The 23,463-nt window shown below is 38.3% G+C and overlaps 3 protein-coding genes across 6 annotated transcripts; 2 read left to right on the forward strand and 1 right to left on the reverse strand.

Annotated features, from left to right (window-relative positions):
- Positions 1-6,771: 6,771 nt before the first annotated feature.
- On the forward strand, positions 6,772-11,475 carry EIF6A (Translation initiation factor IF6). 4 transcript variants are annotated; one of them, XM_078580785.1, is made up of 8 exons: positions 6,772-6,920; positions 7,062-7,108; positions 7,183-7,279; positions 7,381-7,466; positions 7,561-7,605; positions 8,168-8,298; positions 8,597-8,707; positions 11,042-11,475. In XM_078580785.1, exons 2-8 carry the CDS (start codon positions 7,099-7,101, stop codon positions 11,297-11,299), a joined length of 738 nt encoding a protein of 245 aa, XP_078436911.1. In that variant the 5' UTR covers positions 6,772-6,920; positions 7,062-7,098; the 3' UTR covers positions 11,300-11,475. The 4 variants fall into 4 exon arrangements, with proteins under 4 accessions (XP_078436911.1, XP_078436910.1, XP_078436912.1 ...); XM_078580784.1 differs by having other exon boundaries at positions 6,779-6,920; positions 7,065-7,108; XM_078580786.1 differs by having other exon boundaries at positions 6,782-6,894.
- Positions 11,476-11,627: 152 nt separating this feature from the next.
- Positions 11,628-18,012, forward strand: LOC144707588 (putative galacturonosyltransferase 14). The gene is made up of 6 exons (XM_078580782.1): positions 11,628-13,707; positions 14,271-14,326; positions 14,409-14,564; positions 15,128-15,715; positions 16,512-16,814; positions 17,258-18,012. Exons 1-6 carry the CDS (start codon positions 13,497-13,499, stop codon positions 17,552-17,554), a joined length of 1,611 nt encoding a protein of 536 aa, XP_078436908.1. The 5' UTR covers positions 11,628-13,496; the 3' UTR covers positions 17,555-18,012.
- Positions 18,013-19,481: 1,469 nt separating this feature from the next.
- LOC144707589 (uncharacterized) lies at positions 19,482-22,570 on the reverse strand. Its single transcript, XM_078580783.1, has 2 exons — positions 22,377-22,570; positions 19,482-21,269 (listed from the first exon to the last, which is right to left on the reverse strand). The coding sequence occupies exon 2, from the start codon at positions 21,246-21,248 to the stop codon at positions 19,677-19,679; it is 1,572 nt and encodes a 523-aa protein (XP_078436909.1). The 5' UTR covers positions 21,249-21,269; positions 22,377-22,570; the 3' UTR covers positions 19,482-19,676.
- Between the last annotated feature and the right edge of the window lie 893 nt (positions 22,571-23,463).

Here is a 23,463-nt window from a genome sequence, read left to right on the forward strand (position 1 = left end):
TAAATAAGGAAGTCAAGATGACAATGGACTTGGATAAGTGGAGGTATCTACCTGAGCTTCTCTGGAATAATGGAATTTATGTTCCTTAAATGTAATATATTTGGATATAAGTGTGTTTCTCTTAGGAGAACGACAACACTTAGATCCCCTTTGCGTATTCAAGAACCCAACATTCATAAGATCTAGGACCCTCATAGCCAACTTGTTGCTCTAGTTTTGGTGTAGATGGACATAACACCTACATCTAAAAGGGCAGAATTCCAGGTTTCGTTGGAATCATGTTTTAGGATAAGAGGTAGTGATCATATCCAAGGGTGTTTTACCTTGTAGAGTAGGAGTCAAAAAGTGGTTTGTTGGGAGTACAAAAAATATATTTTTGGGTAATATAGCCTTGATCTAGATGAAATGAAGTGGATTCATGGAGTGGAAGATAGATTACAGAATAAAAAAGACATCTAAAATATGTTTTATCAAATCACCTGGGCACATTATATCCATAATTTCTTGGATCCTCAAGTAAGATGTGTTGAACTGTTCAAGCGGTCTCTAGATGTATCCCAGCGATCCCTGAGATGTTGAATCTCCTCATTCACCTGATGAGCCCAATTCATGCTCTACTATTGCATATATGTCATCCCAATCACATCATGAATATAGAGAAGGCAAGGGGAGAAGGGAGAAAAAGGAGACGGGCCATGAAAAATTATGGCCTGGAGAATTTACTTCAAGGCCTTCCCTTATTCATACAAAGTGGGTGTTATTCATAAACCAACCAAACTTTAAGTGAATCTTCCAACGTCCAAAATGCCATTTAGGTGTGACCCTCTAGCCCCCCGTATCAACCTAGTTAACAAATTCAATGGCCCAATTATCTTTATTGGTATTCATGTTGGATTTTGTACCTTGGTTCAATCATGGAAAACAAGTTTTCCATGAATGAAAAAGCATTTAATTGATTCACAATCGATCTTTAAAATCATACATGATATGTACCTTTTGGGGAACTTGCTCCACCCTTGACTTGCACACTCTGAGATCATTTGAGGCCCTTCACATGCTCGGCATCTAGAAGCATTTACGCGATCACATTGCACTTGAATCTCCACTTCTTCTCCAACTCTTATTGAAAATCTCAAAAAATTTCTCACCAAGAAGACTATCTCCTTAGTTGAACGGAGTAGGAATTAGGGTAGAAGGGGGGCCGCTCCCAGTTCTTCCTGGCCTGGGTGCTTAAAATGGGTACCCTTCCCATAGTTATATTTCACTTAAGTTTTTTCTCAAAAATCCATTAAGTAAAATATATTCAAGAATGCCCAAATCATCTTATGTGTGTGAACTTATATGTCATTTTATCATTCTAGTTAATAACTTTGGTGTCCCAATTATAATTATTGACCAACCTTATTAATTATCTATATCAACATATAGATTAATTAACTAAGGACCTATTTCACCCGATCGATAGGTTAATTTTCAAGCCTGTGGGGTGCCAATCTACATCTCATACTCTAGAAGATACAAAGTAGTTCTCGTGCTCTCTCATGGAACCTTTACCATTATCAGTTACCATATATGTATAATCCTTCATCTGTTAGAGATTCCTGAACGACTGAGGGTATGGTTGATCGTACCCTAATCCAATATTCAATTTATATTGGTGTGTAACGAGGAGCATTGGGAATGTCTTTTCTGATATCCTCATGAACTTGGCTAGGGATTTAGCTACATCGTCTTCCTTGAGTCGATCTTCTCTTATACTGAGGGCAGATGCTCCCGTCTTGACCACTCAATCATCACCGTGAGCTTCTTACTACATCCAGGCTATGACTTGTTTGAATATTGTGATTAGAGACTCCTAAGACGTGGTCAAAATGTAGTCGTCCATCCATGAGATGTCTTTGGTGTCTCATGTCATTGGATCACTTATATAACAGTAAAATGAATTAACGGTTTCTGTTATCGGATATCGGATATCGGTGGATGATAAGCCGAAAATAGGGGTAAAAATTATGTAGTTTTTTAGCCCTTGTCGTTGTAAATTTTGGCTTATGCAATAAAATTTATAAAAACTCTACTTAAGATGTATAGTGATAAGTACGAGTGTCGTCCAAGGGAAGCTAGTAAGGAATTCGATTAGATGATCTTCTTGGTAGTTTAACCCTAATTAGAGTGAATTTGATCTTCAATGAGGATCAACTCACCCTAATTAGAAGAGAAGTTTAGAAAGCGGGGTGGAAGAGATGAGATGAATAGAAGAAATAGGGAGCTCTAAAATGGCTTCTTTGATCCAAATAAAAGGGTCAAAGAGGTCAATTAGAGAGGTTGAGAAGGAAGTTTTGATTTGAGTTAGGTTGTTTTTGTAAGTTTGATAATTCAGAAATAAAATGGGGGTAATTTAATCTCCTAAAAATTAAATTTTTTTTTAGTTTTCTAATGTGCATTCGGACTAGCTAGGTAAATCTCTCAATCTCTCCTCTCAATATCAGTAAGGGCTTGTACGTTTCGCTCAAGCCTAGCGGTTTAGAAGTTCATACCAAGATCAAGAAGAATGAAGAAGAAATTTCATCAAAACAACATCCAAAATACACTAAAAGTTCAAATACAAACAAGCAAACTGGTACCAGAGTTGATCCAAGCTAGAGCTCCTCTCTGTCTTGCAGCTGTGATAGAGCACCATCAAGAATGATCCCCCCTTCTCGAAATTTGGCTTTTATACCAAGGTAAAATGGAAAATATGACCATTTTACCCCTAATTAGTAATTCACTAATATCTAGAAATGTAGGCTCGATCTGACTGATCCAACTGTACAGAGAGAAAGAGGGGATCATTACGAGAAAATCCATAAAAAATCGTCTCAATCGGAGTTTTGGATCAAAAGTTATGAACAAATGAATTTAAACCAAGATTAACCATTGGATTTAAATCATTTATTCATATTATATTTTTTTCCCCCGATCGCTGACGTGTCGTCCGCTTATTGGACGACGACTCTTCAACTCCTCCAGGCGGGCGCATCCTCATTGCGCCACGTACCCCCCTGCGAAAATAAGAAAGAAAAAAAAAAGAAAACTCAAATGGCGCGTTTTGCACACGTTTCGTTACGCACGTCCATGTGCGTTTCTTCACCGATCTCCCCTTCAATAGTTTGCCACGTCACCGCCCGTGCATGCGCTTCGCATGCGTCACACGGGCGGTCATCTTACCGCAACTGGCCTCTATCACTGGCCGCCGTCAGATTTTCATCTGACGGTCGTGATGATTCCACGTAGTCGCTCCAAGAAATCGGCCTGCAATTTTCATGTAAGTCCTTTACGAAATACATATTTGTTATCCGACGCCGCCTAGAAATAATTATAGATATACCCCCTCACGTATTCTCCCTCCTCCGTTTTTTCTAAAAGATTTTAAAAATTAATAGATTATTTGCAATAAAACCCTAGAAGATTTTAAAATACATCTTTATGCCTACAGTGGCGACCGAGAGCTGTTTTCAGGGTCTTTTTGCAACGAAACTTTGCAAAAAGGCCCTCCAAAGTTTGAAAATGATATAAATACTTTTTTTCTTATAAATATACATTTTTTCCTTAGAATAAATACATTTCCTCTTCAAATAAATCTCAGAAAAATCCTAAAAATTCGTAAAAAATTCTAGAAAATTCTAGAAAATTCACTGATTCATCCCCATGCTGATAAATGTCGAAATTAAATATTAAATTTTCCATTTTCATTCAAAAATAGTTATATTGAGCTTCAATAAATCCTTTAAAATTCATAGAATTAACAGAAAATTAGGGGAAAATCAGAAATCACTTGAAACACTATTTTCATGTAAATATATGATAACAACCCCATTTTAAGCTTTTTAAATGCATAAAATTGTGCTAATAACATGAAATAAAGACAGAAATTAGGGTGTTATCAGTGGATATCCACCCTTTAGGTCTAGACGGATATCGATGATGTATATCGGGGGGGGGGGGGGTAAGGACAGAATGGGTATCAGATACCGGATATCAAAATTCGATATTCGGATATCGGAATCGATATCCGAATATCAGTATCCGGTATCGACAGAAAAAATAAAATTTATCATCACATTCAATGACTTATGCACATCAAGGTTATATGCTTTTGATGTATTTCAACCTCAGTTAATATATAGAGTGCACGATTTTTATTTTCTTCCATATGGGATAACAGGATTCGAAGTTTAATGTAAACTCCAAATCCAGTTATCCCACATGGAAGAAATTAGAAATTTTGCTACGTATATGTCAAATGAGGCAGTTATACCTTAAATGAATAAATAATATTTTAATATAAAGTCGCTATATTTAAAGCTCGTATATATGTTGATTATTTAAAATATTAACACATCATCCAATAAATAGAGCTGAAAATTTCTATTTTCTTCCATATGGGATAAAAAGGATTCGGGGTTTGATGTTAAACTTCGAATCCTGTTATCCCATGTGGAAGAAATTGAAAAGATTCAGCTGTATATATTAAACGAGCCACGTAATCAATCAAAAAGCTCTCCAATTATCCTCTTGCCCACGTTGATCCATTTTAACCATTGAGAATTATGGGATTATTATATTTTTAAATATCTTCTCTAACTTGGATATCGAAATCCGATATCCACACCTGATATCCGATATCGTCATCCTCCCTGAGAGACAGAGGCGGATGATGACATCGAGAAGGATAATGATACCGGATATCGGTACTGTAGCAATTGTTAACCGATATCCGGATATCAAAAAAAATGGATACTGAAGATTTAATTTTCGGTATCCGGTACACCATCCGTCCCGATATCGTAATCCGATATCGGTATCGGGACGGGCAAACCCTAGTTTGACATACGATGCGTTGATCTCTAAAAAGGTTCTCAATGTCATAGTTTATAAATGCATGCCCATTATTAATGCAAAATCTCATGAATTTTATATTGAACTAATGCTAGACCATACTAAAAGAATCATGAATAATACCAGTAACTTCAAACTTATGCTTCATAAGGTGGATCCGACAAAAGGGACACATATTGCCAAGAACAATTAAAAGCCATGTAGATCTGACAATGGGTTTGGTCCCCATGCTTCACAGTGTATTAGCTCAAACACATGTATTGCTCCATAAGAGGAAAGATGATAATTTGTGTGCTTGTGTTTAGCCAATTGTCATACATTTCTCACTAAGGTATCCAATATCAAATGGTAATATAATTCAGGAAACATTTATTTGATTAAAGAGAACAACAGATGTAGTACTTGTCAATGGAGGAGCCAAAAGGAATTATTTGCAGCAGTTATTCTAGCTGAAGCTTGGAAATGCATCACACAAACCCATTGTGGTTGGCGCAGAGAGTAGCAACCCTCCCATATCCTAGATATCCCCTGCTTCGGCCTACCAACTTTTCACAAAGGAATGTGTAAATGCCATCAGAATCAACTTATAAGATGACAGTTAAGCAATCCCGTTCTCCCAATTAGTTATGTCTCGATGAGAATGTTCAGTAACCCACGAGTAATCATATCTCTCCAGAATGTTCGCTAAACCCCTTATGCTTTGATACCATTCTGAGATGACAAATATCAGCTTTCACTAGGTTTTAGATACCGAGAACAATAGAGGAGATATAGAGAATGATCAAGCCATTGTTTTCTTTTAGGGTACGGACAAAGTGAGAGAAGATTGGGAAATGAAATATGAAAAATACCCACATTCTATTGCATTCAGATGGTGTGTGTGTGTAAATATGTATAGAATTCTACCTCTATATATATAGGCAGAATTACAATGGATAATTCTATCTCGCGTAATGCAACACGTGGTTGGCATGTACCGTGCCATAAAAAACCAAATTAATATGAATTATATTACTATTATAGTGGCATCATTTTATAATTTCCATGTACCCTTGGTGCTTAAATATTTTAATACACATGTAAATATTTAATGTGAGAAATAACGACAAACCCATCCTTAAATATGGATGATATCATCTCTAAACTTAGGCATTGAATCAATTTTTCGACACATTTCTTAATTTTCATGCAAATGGCATGTTATGCAACAAAATATGTTCTTAGTGCTAATTTCATTGGTGAGAAATCACGACACAACCATGCTTAAAGCTAGATGATAATATCGATAAATATATACAACGGATTCAACGTTTTAATAGTAATTTTACAAATTTATGTAGGGGTATGTCATGAAACCTAATTAAAATTAATCTGAATTCTATGCCAGTGGCCTAATTTTTATGATTGGTACAATTTCCATGACTCCTTAAGTTCTAAAATACTTTTAATACACAAGTAAAACTTAAATTGCGCCCAACCGTGCGGGAATTCTAGGGAGAATGATCAAGGGAGAAACAATAATCGCACAACAGCTCTGCCTGAGGGTCTGCCCGATGCTCCGTGGGCTGCGTGAAGTGGGTTTAAAAAATTCGAACCGCACCGCACAAAGACAGCGCAACTGAGCACCGAACGTGATCTGGCCATCCCATAACCCGACAAAAATACTCATGTAAATTTCTGGTTAACTATGTTCTGGACTATAGCAAATTAATGGTTTTATGAAAAAAAAATTAATTTTAATTATTGGTACTTTAAAATCCAGCTGGAATTTAAAAACTCTAATTTGGGCCCATAATTTCTGGAATAAGCCCGGCCCAAGTTTTTTCTGTTTCTTGGCCCGCACTCCACATTTTCGTAGTAATTATAATTGGATCCTTATCCAGTCCATATATAAATACGCACATTCTTGATATTTTCTTCAAACCAGACAGCGTATAAAACCCTTGAAATAACATCCAAGGGAGAGGAAGACCGCGTTCATCGGCCAGCCTTCAAACTCGGTGCTATCGGCTAATCCTCGTAATCCCTGTCAACGTTTCTCACTCGTAATTCTCTTTTTTTCCTTATTTTTCGGCGTTTTTTTTCTTTTTTTTGATGAAACCCTAGCTAAATCCTAGGGATTTCTCCGTGTTCTACGTTATCTTTTTTCTGCTTTTATGTTTAATTTGGCTTATTTGTGCTTGTAGCAGGTTCTTGCACGTGCGTTATATTCTGTTTTTGAGGATGGCGACTCGTAAGTCCTTTTTTACCGCGGTGGAGGAAGTTAATTTTTAGGGATTATTTATCCGCTCGTCTCGACGAATTCAGGTATCCAGTTTGAAAATTCGTGTGAAATCGGCGTGTTTTCCAAATTAACCAACGCGTACTGTTTGGTGGGGATCGGAGGGTCTGAGAATTTTTACAGGTTTGTGGCTGTTCTATATTAGTTTACATGTGCCTATCCATCTGTCTATCTATCTATCTCTCATTTCGCAATGCAAGTTTAATTATACTTTCTGTTATTAGTGCATTTGAGTCGGAACTCGCCGATGTAATTCCGGTGGTGAAGACCTCAATTGGAGGCACAAGAATTATCGGTCGTTTATGTGCTGGTTAGCAAATTTTCTGATTGTTTGTATTTCTTAAAGACTGGGGAATGAATTTGTGTTTATATGTTTGAACTGTTATTCTTTTGTCGAATGACAGGGAACAAAAATGGATTGCTCTTGCCCCACACCACCACAGACCAAGGTGGGGCATTTTTCATTGATAATTTTCGTTTTCTCTTAACTTTAATGTTGGATTTTTTGGCATGCCGACCTAGAAATGCTAGACGTCTCTTGATATATATTAGTCTTGTCCTACTTCTCCGTTAAGTTCTGCAATTTTTGAGGTTTCCTGAAGTCATTCCTTGAGTCGCATGTTCAAAGTTTGCATAGGCAGTTACTTGGCCGAGCTCAACAGAATAAACAGGGTTTTGCTTCGTTTCAAATATTTATTCTTATCTTTATGAAGAAGCGAGAGAAACCTACATATTCCTAAGTCGCGCCTTATGTTTATAAGTCTGATATATATAGTATCCAACCTATTGCTTTAGGTTCCCCATCAGTTTACTAGGAAGAGAAGAATCAAAAGGATCAAACTAAGATCATTTCAAATACTCTGATCGGCTGATTCGGTCCAACCGCTGGGCTACGCTCGACAACGACCATTGGACAATTGGCGTATCATTGAATAATGATTAATTTTGAATGATTATCTTCTGGTTTCACTTTTATTTTTTATTAATTATATTTTTTAATTTCTTCATCAGAGCTTCAACATCTGAGGAACAGCCTACCCGACCAAGTTGTCGTACAACGTATTGATGAAAGACTTTCTGCGCTAGGCAATTGCATTGCATGCAATGACCACGTTGCCCTCGCTCACACTGATCTTGATCGGGTACTGCTGCTTTTCAAATTTTCACATTTTTTAACGATGTTGTATTGTATTTTCTTTTTATTTTTGGACCAACTGATCTTACGGCCTGCATGGCAAGCATTTAAGGAGACACTCATCTTACTGGAACTCATGCCTATGTGAACAAACGCCGGGCCTGTCATATGCCAATTGTGTTAAAGGATAAATAAAAAATCTAATACGTTGTTTCTTGTTTCAGAGAGTAGATACACTATAAATTTTCTGAAATCATTATTTTCCTACTTATATTTATATAAAATTGGTGTTATTCCTAATATAGGAAACTGAAGACTTAATCGCGGACGTTCTAGGAGTGGAGGTGTTCAGGCAGACGATCGCCGGCAACATTCTTGTTGGGAGCTACTGTGTGATCTCCAACAGGGGCGGCCTGGTAAGTTCAATGATGAACCCTAAACCTAGATTAATCTCTTTTAAGTCACTTTTTTCGACCATTGATCACCGAGCTATTGCATCTTTAATGATCTTTTCATTCTTTGCGAAGCCCAGATCCTAATGATATTCAAATTTAGTGAAAGATATAAGATAAGCATTGTATCTTTCTCTCTCTTTTCAACTGGCCTTGAACCTTCTCAAATCCTAGATAGAGAAACCTGGAACCTTATCTTCATATTCCCACTATAGCCAGACAAAAGCCGCTATGCTGTCTTTTTGATTTTAGAAACCCCGCTCTAGTTCCTTTTCTAGAGAGATACAGAATCAATACGCTTTTGTTTCATTACCCTTTAATTAATCCTGATGCAGTCTATCTCTTGAGAGATGCATGTCAAATCCGCTGTTGTACCTTCTCTTTCTTGAAAGAATCCTGGGGCTATCCATTTCTAGAGAGAGAAACCATAATCTGATCCCATGGGATTGCATGAAACGCTGATTGTCATCCTATCCTTGAGAGACATTTGCATACCATATTCTTAAAAGAATCCTGATGCAAACAGTTTTAGAGAGAGAAACTAGAATCTAATCTTTTCCTCTAGGGCTTCCATTGAACCCTGGTGCCATTAAATCCTAGAGAGGTGCATGCTATATCTTCTCCATATTGAAGGAATCCTAAAGCAGTCGATTTGTAGAGAGATAAACCAGAATATAATCTTTTGACGGACTTTATGGATCTTTGCCACTAAATCCTAGAGAGATGCATTCTTTATCTTCTCTATCCTTGGGAGAGAAATCAGAATCTAATTCCGTAAGGGATTCCATTGAACCTGACGCCATCCAATCTTATATATGCATCTCTTTCTCGAAAGTATCCTGACGCATCCCATTTCTAGAGAGAGAGATCAGATTCTATCTCCTTTGGGGGATTCCATGAAAGCCTGATTGGCATCCAATCTTAGCTAGAAAGGAATCCCGAGGCAGTCCATTTCTAGAGAGAGAGAGATCAGATTCTCTAAAACCCTGATTGGCATCCAATGCTAGCTATAAAGGAATCCTGGCGCAGTCCATTTCTAGAGAGAGAGAGATCAGATTCTATGAAACTCTGATTGACATCCATTGCTTGCTAGAAAGAAATCCTGGCGCAGTCCATTTCTAGAGAGAGAAGTCAGATTCTAGGAAACCCTGATCAGCATCCAATCTTAGCTAGAAAGGAATCCCGAGGCAGTCCATTTCTAGAGAGAGAGAGATCAGATTCTCTAAAACCCTGATTGGCATCCAATGCTAGCTATAAAGGAATCCTGGCGCAGTCCATTTCTAGAGAGAGAGAGATCAGATTCTATGAAACTCTGATTGACATCCATTGCTTGCTAGAAAGAAATCCTGGCGCAGTCCATTTCTAGAGAGAGAAGTCAGATTCTAGGAAACCCTGATCAGCATCCAATCTTAGCTAGAAAGGAATCTGAGGCAGTCCATTTCTAGAGAGAGAGATCAGATTCTCTAAAACCCTGATTGGCATCCAATGCTAGCTATAAAGGAATCCTGGCGCAGTCCATTTCTAGAGAGCGAGAGATCAGATTCTATGAAACTCTGATTGACATCCATTGCTTGCTAGAAAGAAATCCTGGCGCAGTCCATTTCTAGAGAGAGAAGTCAGATTCTAGGAAACCCTGATCAGCATCCAATCTTAGCTAGAAAGGAATCCCGAGGCAGTCCATTTCTAGAGAGAGAGAGATCAGATTCTCTAAAACCCTGATTGGCATCCAATGCTAGCTATAAAGGAATCCTGGCGCAGTCCATTTCTAGAGAGCGAGAGATCAGATTCTATGAAACTCTGATTGACATCCATTGCTTGCTAGAAAGAAATCCTGGCGCAGTCCATTTCTAGAGAGAGAAGTCAGATTCTAGGAAACCCTGATCAGCATCCAATCTTAGCTAGAAAGGAATCCCGAGGCAGTCCATTTCTAGAGAGAGAGATCAGATTCTCTAAAACCCTGATTGGCATCCAATGCTAGCTATAAAGGAATCCTGGCGCAGTCCATTTCTAGAGAGCGAGAGATCAGATTCTATGAAACTCTGATTGACATCCATTGCTTGCTAGAAAGAAATCCTGAGGCAGTCCATTTCTAGAGAGAGAAATCAGATTCTATGAAACCCTGATCGTCATCCAATCCTAGCTAGAAAAAAATCTTGAGGCAGTCCATTTCTAGAGAGAGAGATCAGATTCTATGAAACCCGGATTGGAATCCTGACACACTCCATTTCTAGAGAGAGAAACAAGAATAGAATCCATGGATTCAAAGGCCGTTGACCTAATTGTAAATTGGCATGGCAGGTCCACCCACATACCAGCATTGAAGATCTGGACGAGCTGTCGACGCTGCTGCAGGTCCCGCTCGTGGCGGGCACGGTGAACCGCGGCAGCGAGGTGATCGCCGCCGGGCTGACCGTCAACGACTGGACTGCCTTCTGCGGGTCCGACACGACCGCGACCGAGCTCTCCGTCATCGAGAGCGTGTTCAAGCTACGAGAGGCCCAGCCAAGTGCCATCGTCGACGAGATGAGAAAATCTCTCATTGACACGTACGTCTAATCTTCTCCACCCTGCATTTAACTGTCTTTAATTAAAAAAAATTAGCACTTTGCTTGGATCGTTTATGAGAACCTCTGATGTGGGATTATCTAATGCTTTCCCACTTGCCTTTGTCTCTCTGTTGACCTTTTCTCTCTCTAAATTAATATCTCCTGGGCATAGTTTTTTTTATTCAACTTGCATTTTCTACAAGTAATATCCAAGTAATGAGTTGGTGAAGTTTCTCTTTGACATTCGTTTGACCATCTCTCTCTCTACTCTAATTTCTCCTGGTTATATCTCTCAAAGGCGCATTCGTTTGACCATCTCTCTCTCTAGAATAATTTTTAATTCAGCTGTCCTTTCTGATTATTTTAATCATAACAATGAGATGGCGATGGCTCGTTGGCTCGTTTGACTATTTCTCTCTCTAGATTAGTTCCTCCTGGTCATAAACAATGAATTGGAGATTCATCTGACCTTCTCTCTCTCTCTCTCTACATTATTTCTCCCAGTCATTAATTTCAGTTCAATTTTCTTAGGATATTATGTAATGAAAGCAATGGGATGAAGTATGAAGTATCTCTATATTAGTTCCTCCTGGTCATTAACAATGAATTGGAGATCCGTCTGACTATCTCTCTCTCTACATAATTTGCTCCTAGTCATTAATTTCAGTTCAATTTTCTTAGGATATTATGTAATGAAAACCATGGGATGAAGTATGAAGTATCTCTAGATTAGGTCCTCCTGGTCATAAACGCTGAACCGGAGATTCGTCTGACCATCTCTCTCTCTACATAATTTGCTCCTAGTCATTAATTTCAGTTTGATTTCCATGTGATATTATATAATGAAAACCATGAGATGAAGTATGAAGTATCTCTCTCTCTAGATTATTGTCGGTGGAAGCGTCTGGTCCCATAACCTTCCATGTGGGAATAATTAAATCTATCCATAAAAGTACACGTGGCTACAAAAGCAATTTATAAGGACTGATTGCGAAATTAATTGGGATATGACGTCGGAAAATTACGGGTAATCACGCGTTATTTATCGACGGTTCGGTTGCGTCCACGTCGCTTTTTCGATTGAATTAGAAAAAGCCGAGTTATTGGAATTACAATAATATTAAGATGATTGGAATTAAAAAAATTTACCTGCGACGTCGCGAAAATCGGGAAACTTAATCGGTCAACAAACGTTGGCATCGACGGCTCCGATGCGTCCACGTGGCCTCTCGGATTCGTACCGGTGCCAACTCGTTGAATCGGTGCCAACTCGGATTCGTACCGTATCCGTTACCGCGTACTCGTCTTTTTTACGTTTTATATATAGTTTCGCATCTCTCTATCTCTATCTCTATCACTATCTCTATCTCTCTTTCTTAGATTATTTTATTATATTAATTTCAATCTCTCTCTATCTCTATCTCTCTTTCTTAGTTTATTTTCTTTATACAGTCTCAAACTCTCTCTATCTCTCTCTCTCTCTCTCCCCTTCTTAGTTTACTTCTTTATATTAATATCAATATCTCTCTCTATCTCTATCTCTCTCTCTCTTAGTTCGTTTCTTTATCTTAGGTCCAATCTCTCTTTATCTCTACATCTATCTATATATTTATCTCTCTTTCTTAGTTTCTCTATATTAGTTCCAATCTCTCTCTATCTCTACATCTCTATCTATTTATCTCTCTTTCTTAGTTTCTCTATATTAGTTCCAATCTCTCTCTAATAATCTCTTTCTTAATTTGTTTCTTCAGTCTTCATATTAGTTCCAATCTCTCTATCTCTACATCTCTCAATTTATCTCTCTTTCTTAGTTTATTTCTTTATATTAGTTCCGATCTCTCTCTCTCTCTCTATTTATCTCTCTTTCTTCATTTTTTTCTTTATAATATTTCCAATATCTCTCTCTCTATCTATATATCTATCTCTATCTCTCTTTCTTAGATTGTTTCTTTATATTTGGTTCAATCTCTCTCTCTCTCTCTCTCTCTGTATTTTCTGTTTGAGCAGGAATCAAACAGTGGAGAAGAGGCGAGATTGGAAGGGGGGAGAAGTAGATCGGAGGCGTCAATTCCAGTCCAGATCGAGGATTTACAAGCTCGAACAATGCTCGATCGGATCGCTGTTCTAGAAATTGAATTGGTCGGAGCGATTTTCTCCTCTCCAGATCTGGCGGGTGTCGATCCCATGTAACGAATTGCGCGAGTGGGATGCGAATTCAGTTCTCGCCGGGGACAAGAACAGTGACGATATCGAGTAGCAATGCAGTGCTGAAATTGATGAAGGCCCGGTCGGCGGCCCCCGTCATCTCCTACCGCACAATCCTCCATCTCATCCTCGCCCTCGCTCTTCTCTTGCCGTTCGTGTTCATCCTCACCGCCGTTGTGACGCTCGAGGGCGTCAATCAATGCACATCTTTGGGTGATTCTCTCTTCTTTGCTGTTTGTCGAATGTTTAAGCATTGTTATTGATTGTTGGATTCTTTTTCGCTCTTTTTTATATTGATTTTTCTCTCCGTCCCGAAATTTCTTCCGAAGGGGTTTAGATCTTTCCGGATTGAATGTTCTGCGATCACTTCTCAAGCATTATCTTGGTTTTTAATATTTTTTTCTCTTGTCGGCGAGAATTCCGTCATTTTGTCTCTCTTTCATCCTTCTAAATTTTAAGCCAATACTTGGAACTTATAATCTGTTTTATTTCTTTCCTGATATACCTCCATTTCTTGGTTGAATGGGTGATTGTTTAAGATTTTTGTCTTCCTTTGGATTCCTTTTTTTCGGGTCTATTTCTTCGCTTTTCTGAAAAAATCTGACGCTAAAATTTGCATTTTCATGGTAAGTCGATGCGTATCGAAAATACTGTTTATCCTACTGGTTTTGACTATATCCTACTATCTTTCTATCCAAAAAATGCCCTTTCATGAAAAAAAACGAGGATGTAATTTTTTTTTTGATGATTTAAGCCAGCTGGTTAATTTCTTTCAGGTTGTTTGGGAAGGCGGCTTGGGCCGAGATTTCTATCTAGACATGATGATTCAGTGGTGGGTTTTGTTACTTATTAAGCTGTTTAATATTTATATGTTCCCCCTTGTTTACTGACATCACTATCTTTTGCTCTAACAGAGGCTTGTGAAGGAACTATACAAAATGCTCGAACGAGCAAACTCAGAAGAATTTCCAGAATCAATAAATCTGCCCAACTCATTCTCCGAGTTTCTTGTAGAGCTGAAGAGCAAGAAGTATGATGCCAGTACATTCGCCGTCATGCTAAAGGCGGCGGTATAAACTCTCCAAATTGCTTCTTCCATCTGGATTATAATTATAAATTTATATTTTCTTCCCTGAACGTTTGAAATTAGGAACCTTCGGAGTCTCTAACTGGAAGAAAAAAAACTCCATTATAATTTGTTTCTTTGCTTAACCATCCCATTCCCTGTTTCCTGGAAATCGTCCCAATTTTCTGACTCACTGTCTGGCGGCTTTGTATCGTTATTTATGTGATAGAGAACAAGTCTTCATCGTAATTTCTCTTTGGCCTCTTGTCCTTGAACATTGTCCGAAAAATCCAGAAAATTCACAGCCACCCCCAAATATTTCCCACTAAACTCACTCCGGTCATTCCAGAATCCGTTCCTCTTTTTATGGAATTCTCATTTAGGAAGAACTTATTATTGTGCTACATGTTCTTTGAACTTAACTCCATATTCATCATAATTTCTCTAGGACTCATGCCTCTTAAAGATTATCATAAACATCCGAAAACGTCCTCTCTCCATTTTTTTCCTCGTTAAACCCAAGCTGGCGATTTTTCTAACCATGATATACTTCTGCGGAAACCATAGGTGGAGAAGCTGGAAGCAGAGTTGAAAAAGTCAAAGCTGGAGGAGCAGCTGAACAAGCACTATGCTGCCATATCCATCCCTAGGGGGATACACTGCCTGTCTTTGCTCCTCGTCGATGAGTACTCCACCAATGCCAATGCCCGTCGACAGCTGCCCCCGCCGGAGCTGCTCTCTGTTCTCTCCGACAACACCTTCCGCCATTTCGTCCTTTCCACCGACAATATCCTTGCCGCTGCTGTTGTGGTGTCATCGGTTGTCAGCTCTTCTCTCCGGCCGGAGAGAATTGTCTTTCACATCATCACTGACAAGAAGACGTATTCTGGCATGCATGCATGGTTCGCACTTAACCCGTTGACGCCAGCGATGGTGGAGGTCAAAGGGGTGCACCAGCTGGGGTGGTTGACTAGAGAGAGAGTTCCAATTCTGGGGGCCATTGAAGGGCACCATGCCGTCAGGGATCATTACCATGGACATAATTCTTGGAAAGTCAATGCCAGCGAAAGCCCACGGGTGTTTTCTGCAAAGCTCCAAGCCACGAGTCCAAAGTATATTTCCATACTCAATCATCTCCGGATGTACCTTCCAGAGGTAAGTTTCTCGAGTTTTCTGGTTTTCTGCTTTCGCTTGTTTAGCTAAGAACAAAAAAAGGGTAAGAACTAAAATTTTTTTGGAAAATCCATTGACAGTTGATCGTGTTATTGACCATATTTATTTTCCTTTCGAAAACTCTTTGCTGATTTTTCTCTCTTATATACGTTCATAAAAAAATAGTTATCACTTGTGCTCGTTTTCTTTGAATTTTTATTTCAAAATTATTATTTTATTCTTTCCTCAGTCTTTCTAAAATGAAAACTAAAGCTGATTTAGGAGAGGAAATTACATAAAAAGAGGAGATTGTGTAGCCGTGAGCTTATGTTTAGCAATCAAGATGTATGAGCTCATGTTGATCAATTTCTTACAGACCATTCCTTCCACCTTGATCTTATGCCTTTGAACATTATCCCCCATTTTCTCACTAAACTTGAGGCCGAACTAACGTGACTTATGCGACTTCTTCTTTTTATTGGCCTCAGTTTTTGTTCTAGATAATTTTAACTGCTGTATATAAACCTGATCCAAGTAGAAAAAGTGGAGCTTTCCCTCTTTATCTCTATGTCAAGTGGTCAATTTCTTTTCTATGTTTATCCATCATCATCATCTCTTTTCAAATGCTCATATTTTTGAAAGTTCAATCCGTCTTCATCATAATTTTCCCTTTCTTCAACTGTGAGATCCCTTTGAAATTATCCTTAATATAAAAAATTGTCCCCCTCCCATTTTTTTCATTAATCATATTAAATGAAATTCCCTTTTTATTGTTGACTGAAATTTTTATATTCGACAGTTGTATCCAAACCTAAATAAGGTGGTATTTCTCGACGATGATGTGGTCATCCAGCGAGATCTGTCCCCTCTGTGGGACGTTGACCTCATGGGAAAAGTCAACGGAGCTGTGGAGACCTGCAAAGGCGAAGACAGCTGGGTGATGTCAAAGCGCTTCAGAAATTATTTCAACTTCTCCCACCCGCTCATATCCCATCATTTGGATCCAAATGACTGCGCTTGGGCATATGGGATGAACATTTTTGACCTAGAGGCTTGGAGGCGCACAAATATCAGCCAAACCTATCATTTCTGGCTGAACGAGGTAATGAAATATGGAACTTCTTCCTTTTTTTTAGTAGAAAAAGTATGTATATAAGGTTTTCTTCTGCACCAATATCAGCCTAACGTCTCATTTCTTGCTTATTCTTTTTGTGACTTCTCTTTTGCACCAATATCAGCCAAACTTTCAACCTCTAGCTAAATGACATAAAATTAAGGACTAGTATTCGTTTAACAAAAAAATGTATTTATTCACGGATTTCCTTTTCATCACCCACCTTTCACCCAAACCTACCATTCCTGGGTGTAAATGAGGTAAGCATACCGATTTCATTTGCGAAAAAGTATGTTTATTTCTAGGTTTCCTTCTGTACACATATTCCCGAAACATACCTTTTCTGCACATACGGGTTTACAAAATAACGGGTTTTTTATTCATTTATTTTACTAGAAGGAGAACTTATTTCTGGGTTTTACTTGCGGCAGAATCTGAGGTCAAATCTGTCTTTATGGAAGCTGGGGACATTGCCACCGGCACTTATAGCATTCAGAGGACATGTTCATCCCATCGACCCGTCTTGGCACATGTTGGGACTGGGCTACCAAGAGAAGACTGATATGAGCCGATTGCGCCAAGCCGCCGTGATCCATTATAACGGCCCGGGCAAGCCGTGGCTTGATATTGGATTCAGCCATCTTCGGCCCTTTTGGACGAAGCACGTCAACTACACCAATGAATTCATCCGTACTTGCCACATCTTCAAGCCCCCCGAACAAAAATGAAGAAAAAAAACAAAGGTTCAAAAAACTGCCGCTCCTCTCCCTTTCTCTCTCTAGCCGTGGCAAAACAGGAAGCTTCCAGGCCTTCCTCTCTCTCTCTCTCTAGCTTTGACCCAGAAGAGATTCTTCTGGAGTGCTGAAGAGAAAAAGGGGGTGACAGTGTCCTCTGATCCAGATTTGCGGTCTGCCCAATTTTGGCGGCCAGGATCAGAGTAAAGAATGGGAATATCTCTACCCATCTCCTTACACATGTCTGTGCTATTTTTGATGCAAAATTTGTACGCATTTTTTTTTTTTACTATCCATTTTTTCATATTCAGCTTTCTGCTGATCTGACCTGTCAGGTCAAACAGTTACTCTATGGGGATTCTTTCCCTGGCAACATGTATGGTTATTTTCATGAGAATGTTATGAACATTTGTACGTCAATAATTGAATCATAAAATGTGAGATTCAAGCAATGTCATGGATTGCATTCTTAGGAAGAATCTTAAATGTGAATGTTATGGTTATTTTCATGAGAATGTTATGAACATTTGTACGAAAATAATTGAATCATAAATGTGAGATTCAAGCAATGTCATGGATTGCATTCTTAGGAAGAATCTTCTGCATGTGCATCTTTATTTATTTCTTTTCTTAAAATGTAGTTACAAATTCTAAAGCTTTAAAGTACCTTTATGAAAATTCCTTCTTTGAGCAATAAAGGATATTGTGGAAATTCTATTCATGAGAAGAGGAGCGTTCGAAGGTGATACGATCCTGAGTCGGGATCGAATCGATAGATGAGTGTACAAGACAGGTGAGAGGGAGAGACAGAGAGAGGTTCCCGGGAAGGAAGGGAAGAATGGAAATGGTCGGGAAGAGGCCGAGCAGAAGGGGTAGGGACCGGCCGAGGACGAGCCGCCTGAAGACACGGTGAGGTAGAGACGATCACGAGGACGGGGATCGTAGAGGGAGACGGATCATGGATATAAGAAGAGACGAGAGGGGAGGGAAAACCAACAGTCACTTAAGAAACAGCTTCCAGTCTGTCCTAGAAGGAGGGCTGTGCTATTTAAAGGAAACATGGTAAAATGACAAGAATGCCCCCAACAAGGGACTGGGGAATCCTATCAGAAGGATGCATCTTCCTGTTTGCATCAATCACTATCTTAATATTAGATTGATGAATAGTATTATATTTCTCAAGAAACAGTTCCGATGCCATTTCTATGAAAGCCCCGTGGAAGGGACTGATCATAACTGAGAAGCATCATAGTTTCAAATGCACCCAGTGATATGATAACTTGTGTTCCTTTGAAGACAAGGGCTGATGTGAGAGGGAAGAAGAGATAATTGATATATTGGAGGGAAGAATTGATTGAGGGAAATCTGTTTGAAGATCTGGTGAGGCAATTGCACGTCGCTTAGCGGCTGGGTTGGGTGGAGATTTAGTTGGATGTCGAGAGGTAGGCTATGCGTTGAGGTTCGGGTAGAGGAACCATAACTCAAGCTTTGATTAATTTTATTATTGGTTTCTCTTTGATTGGGAGGCCTGCCATCGTTCGAAGGGGAAGAACAAAATACTCCAGGTGATGTAAATGACCAAAATACCCCTATTTGGGGTTTTGGGTAGTGTATCATCCGCTAGTTCACAAGAATGACAGGGGATCGCTGAACGGTCGATGTAGGTGGATGTATTGAGGAACTGTAACTCAAAATTCTGATTAATTATTTTCTTCCCGGTTGCTCTGCTAAAGGGCAGGGTGCATTCAAGAAGGTAAATAATAAATACAACCGGTCGATTAAAATGGCAGAAATACCCTGTTATGGGGTCTGAAGTTTGTGCCATCCACTAGCTCTGAATAAACTGGTGAATATAGTATATGGTTACAAATCACTTCAAAAATCACATTTTAATGAAACTAGCTTCTGTAAAACAAAGAAAGGAATACAAATGCAGATCGTCATGAATGTTGCATTATTTCCATTTACAGATGCATACATAAATGTATACAGAAATTCACAAGATTTAAATATCCTCGACGACAAAACTTGCGGTAACAATGTTTTCCAATCCCACTTTGATCAAAATACCTCTTTGCAAAGCCACTGATCACACCAGTGCGGCGGCAGGACCGCCTTATCGGCGAGATATCACACTTTCAAAGGCTCCAACCAGTGCTTTGACCTTGCTCTTGCTCGTCTCTGCGAGCTTGTTTGCGGTCAACTCGATGACTTCGTTGAGAAGGCTCTGATTTTCCTTCTTATCTTTGATATCCAGAGGCCGCAAGACCACCTTTAAATTCCCGATGGACGGTTGGCGGCTAGACTGCCCCTTGAAGGACTCTTTCCTCTTGAAGCTCCACCTCCTCGCGTCACCAAGGCCAGCATAAACTCTCTTGGCTTGCCTGAATTTGAGTATCTTGGGAGTTTCCTCGTTAGACGGGCTCGTGTTGACCGTCTTCCCAGCCCTAAAAGTCAACATTTTGGCAGATGGGTTTGTTCCCCCAGAGTTGACTTTTGGGGCCCTTTTGCTTGGGATTGAAGACAAACCCTTGCCCTTGACCTTGTCCTTTATAGATCTTGATCTCTCAATTACTGGGATTTCTTTCTCTCTTGTTCTTCCCTTCACATTCTCTTTGGGAGAGGGCACTTTAGGTGTTGCATAACTTGACTGCAGTCTTGTCCTTCTCTTCGTCTCATCCGCTGACTCGCCGTCTTTCCCAGACTCAGTCTTCGAACCCGAAGTTGACTTTTGAAGAAGACCCAGGCTTGGTCTCAGTTTTGTCATCTTGCTGTCCCCTTGTGGCTTTGACTTGCCAATATTGGAAAGCTCATCTCCTCTGCTTGTCTGAACCTTGGTTGATTCTATATCCCTCTTTAAGTAGGAATTAAAGACTCTATTTTTCAGAGATGGGTTCTTTTTTAAAGCTCTTGTCTTATCCTTTTGCAAAGGGCGTAAAGAGGGAGAAGAACTGGGTTTCTTCAAAGATGAGTCACTAAGTGGAGTAGGAGAAGAAGGATTTTCCACAAGAATGGCTCCTTTGTCAGAGGGTTTTCTTAAAATATGTTCATTGGAAGTTAGGGTTCTAGTTTTGTCTAATCTTCTGGTTCTTCCTGTTGAGCTGACTCTCTTGAGGCTGGGAACCTTCACTAGGATTTTTGGCCTTGAATATTTCTTGGAAACACAAACACTAGACTTATAATCCACTGTAGTATGAACCTCAATTGAGTATTTTTCCTTGAATATATGCTCCTCATTAATAGTTTTGAGATATCCTGTTTTCACCAAAGACATCCTCTCTCTAGTAGAAGAAGATTCACCATACTCCACAGAAGATTGTTGATGAAATCCTCTGTTTTTATTTAATTTTGATGAAATTTCCCTCTTTGCCTGAGAGGGACTGTTCTTGGAGTTTTCTCCATTGGGTGCTGTCCTCCTATTGATGGTTAAATGTGGAGAAGTGAAGTGGAATTCTCTCTTAGGCTCAAGATCATGCTTAATTCCATACTTACAGTAATCATGGCAGGATGGCCCAGATGACCTGAGATAATGAGGAAGCACCCTTCCATTTTCTCCAATGTCCAACTTTTGTGAACTTGAAATTTTATCATAATCTATTTTTTGGGGATTTTCTTCTTCTTCTTCTTCACCAGAAATGATATCAGGGCATACCAGGGAATGAACATCTTCTTTTGTTTCTCCTGTCATTTTTTCTTGTATACTGACTACCTGAGACACAAAAAATAAATTTAAAATATGTTAATGATAAACAAAAATAGAAAATTTTTTGTTGCATTTAAACAAAGAAGATGTGAAATTTTCTGGATCATTATACAGTTCATATAGATAGCTAAAATCCGGAATTAATATAAAACATTGTGGTGTAATCTAAAGAAATTTCTATGGTACTGTCAGTATCATTAAGCAAGAGACCATGACAAATATTAAGGCAACTAAAATAATTGTAGAAATTCCATTTATGATCCATAAATTCTGTTTTCGAGTGATCCGGCAAGAGAGAATTTTAATTTAATAAAAAAAAGAAAAAAGACGAAGGATCTACACTGAATTATGTTTTAGATATTCTCTCATAAACAAAGAATTAGCCATTCCCAGATATAATAATCAGATGAATTGGTAAAACTTGGCAGTAGTTGCTGAAAAATCTAAGAAGAAAAAAATTCCGTAATTATGGAATTTAAGTTAAGCTTGAGAATCAATTGAAATTAAATTGTTGAAAGTAAATATTAAAGAAATAAGATCAATAAAACGAACAAACAAGTAACAACTCTGCTCTAATCTCTCCGCATCTCAGCTGAAGATTAAAAACAACAGATTTTCTTTCTGAAAATGAACACCGATGATCAAAATCATCCTGAATAATCGTTTTTTATCTATCTTCAAATCATTAAAGAACAGAAATTCCATCTGAAAATGAACACCGACGATCAAAATCATCCTGAATAATCGTTTTTTATCTATCTTTAATTCATTAAAGAATATATATTCCATCTGAAAATGAACAACGATGATCAAAATCATCCTGAATAATCGTTTTTTAATCTATCTTCAAATCATTAAAGAATAGATATTCCATCTGAAAATGAACACCGACGATCAAAATCATCCTGAATAATCGTTTTTTATCTATCTTTAATTCATTAAAGAATAAATATTCCGTCTGAAAATGAACACCGATGATCAAAATCATCCTAAATAATCGTTTTTTATAGATATTTCATTCATTAAAGCCCAATGGTGACAATCAAAGAGTAATCTGATGATGGCATGCTTCAAACAACAAAAAGGAAAATCAAGAGTTGCAACCAAACTCACCAGAAAGCTCTCTGAGGAGGAATCAGATCTCCAAAACTAGCGTCCACTCCAAGATCAAAGATTGAAGATTGAAGATCGAAGATTGAAAAGGAAAATAAGAAAAAGTAATCAAGGAAACGCTACTTTTCCTGAGATCTGAATGATCAAAGGAGGAGACGATCTTCAAGAAACAACTTTTTCTTTCTGATTCCAAGTCAGAGAACAACAGTTCATCTGAGTTTTCTAGGACCCACTTTCAGGTCCCACAATCACTACTAAATGAAGATCTCGTCAAGTTTTAATTTTTTTTTTAATTAGAATTTTTCGTAGTTACCTTCTTCCTGCATATTTTTTGGAGAGTATTATTAATCGGTTTATCAAAAATATTTAGAAAAAAATATAATTTATTTTGGGCCGGTCTCTTAAGGCCCCCTTGTTGAATCAAAATAAAATTAATTACCTTATTTCTTCGTGTATTTATGAAAAATATTTTTTAAAAAATACAGACGGTCAGAGATATTGCGTCTACTTTTTTGTCCACATTCCATCACTAAATGCCAATCTGGTACATTTTTATACAAATCCTAGGTAAAAACACAACACGCAACCCTCTTTTTCCTTATCAATTGATATTTATTTATATGCTGGTCATTATTATTACTTAAATAATATGTTTCGCTATCATATTGCCTAATATATTTTAAAAGTGATTTTTAGGCCTCTGCAATCTGAGAAAAGGAAAACTGGCGGTTGCTGGTAATTTAAAATAGCTATAATAATTTATTATACAACCCAAAGTTTGATGGTCCCCCTCCAGCTAAGAAACGCGTCAGTTTCTTCTGATTCACTGTTTTCACACTGTCTGCTTATTTTTCTAGTAGTTGTTAACTTTACAGCTGGTGAATGTATATTATTACCTTCACATGGAGGGTTGGCTTGGCTTATCATTTCTGTCATTTTGAGCATTTTTTTCCGAATACTTCTTTCAATTTATTTATAACTAGGTGAGTGATACTTGCATAAATTATTTACACTACTTTCAATTTCATTAATTAAGTTAAGCTAAAATAGTGTTCCATAGTTAAGAACATGATGTTTTATTTGAAAT

Source organism: Wolffia australiana, chromosome 9 (genome assembly GCF_029677425.1).
Source record: "Wolffia australiana isolate 7733 chromosome 9, ASM2967742v1".
Lineage (NCBI taxonomy): Eukaryota > Viridiplantae > Streptophyta > Magnoliopsida > Alismatales > Araceae > Wolffia > Wolffia australiana.

Excerpts from the sequence above, each read along its gene's own strand:
- LOC144707588 (XM_078580782.1), top strand. The coding sequence starts at position 13,497 with ATGCGAATTCAGTTCTCGCCGGGGACAAGAACAGTGACGATATCGAGT. Across the intron at positions 14,327-14,408 it reads CTAGACATGATGATTCAGTG|AGGCTTGTGAAGGAACTATA; the intron begins GTGGGTTTTGTT and ends TTGCTCTAACAG. Across the intron at positions 16,815-17,257 it reads ATCATTTCTGGCTGAACGAG|AATCTGAGGTCAAATCTGTC; the intron begins GTAATGAAATAT and ends TACTTGCGGCAG.
- LOC144707589 (XM_078580783.1), bottom strand. The coding sequence starts at position 21,248 with ATGACAGGAGAAACAAAAGAAGATGTTCATTCCCTGGTATGCCCTGAT.
- EIF6A (XM_078580785.1), top strand. Across the intron at positions 7,280-7,380 it reads GGGTCTGAGAATTTTTACAG|TGCATTTGAGTCGGAACTCG; the intron begins GTTTGTGGCTGT and ends TTCTGTTATTAG. Across the intron at positions 7,467-7,560 it reads TATCGGTCGTTTATGTGCTG|GGAACAAAAATGGATTGCTC; the intron begins GTTAGCAAATTT and ends GTCGAATGACAG.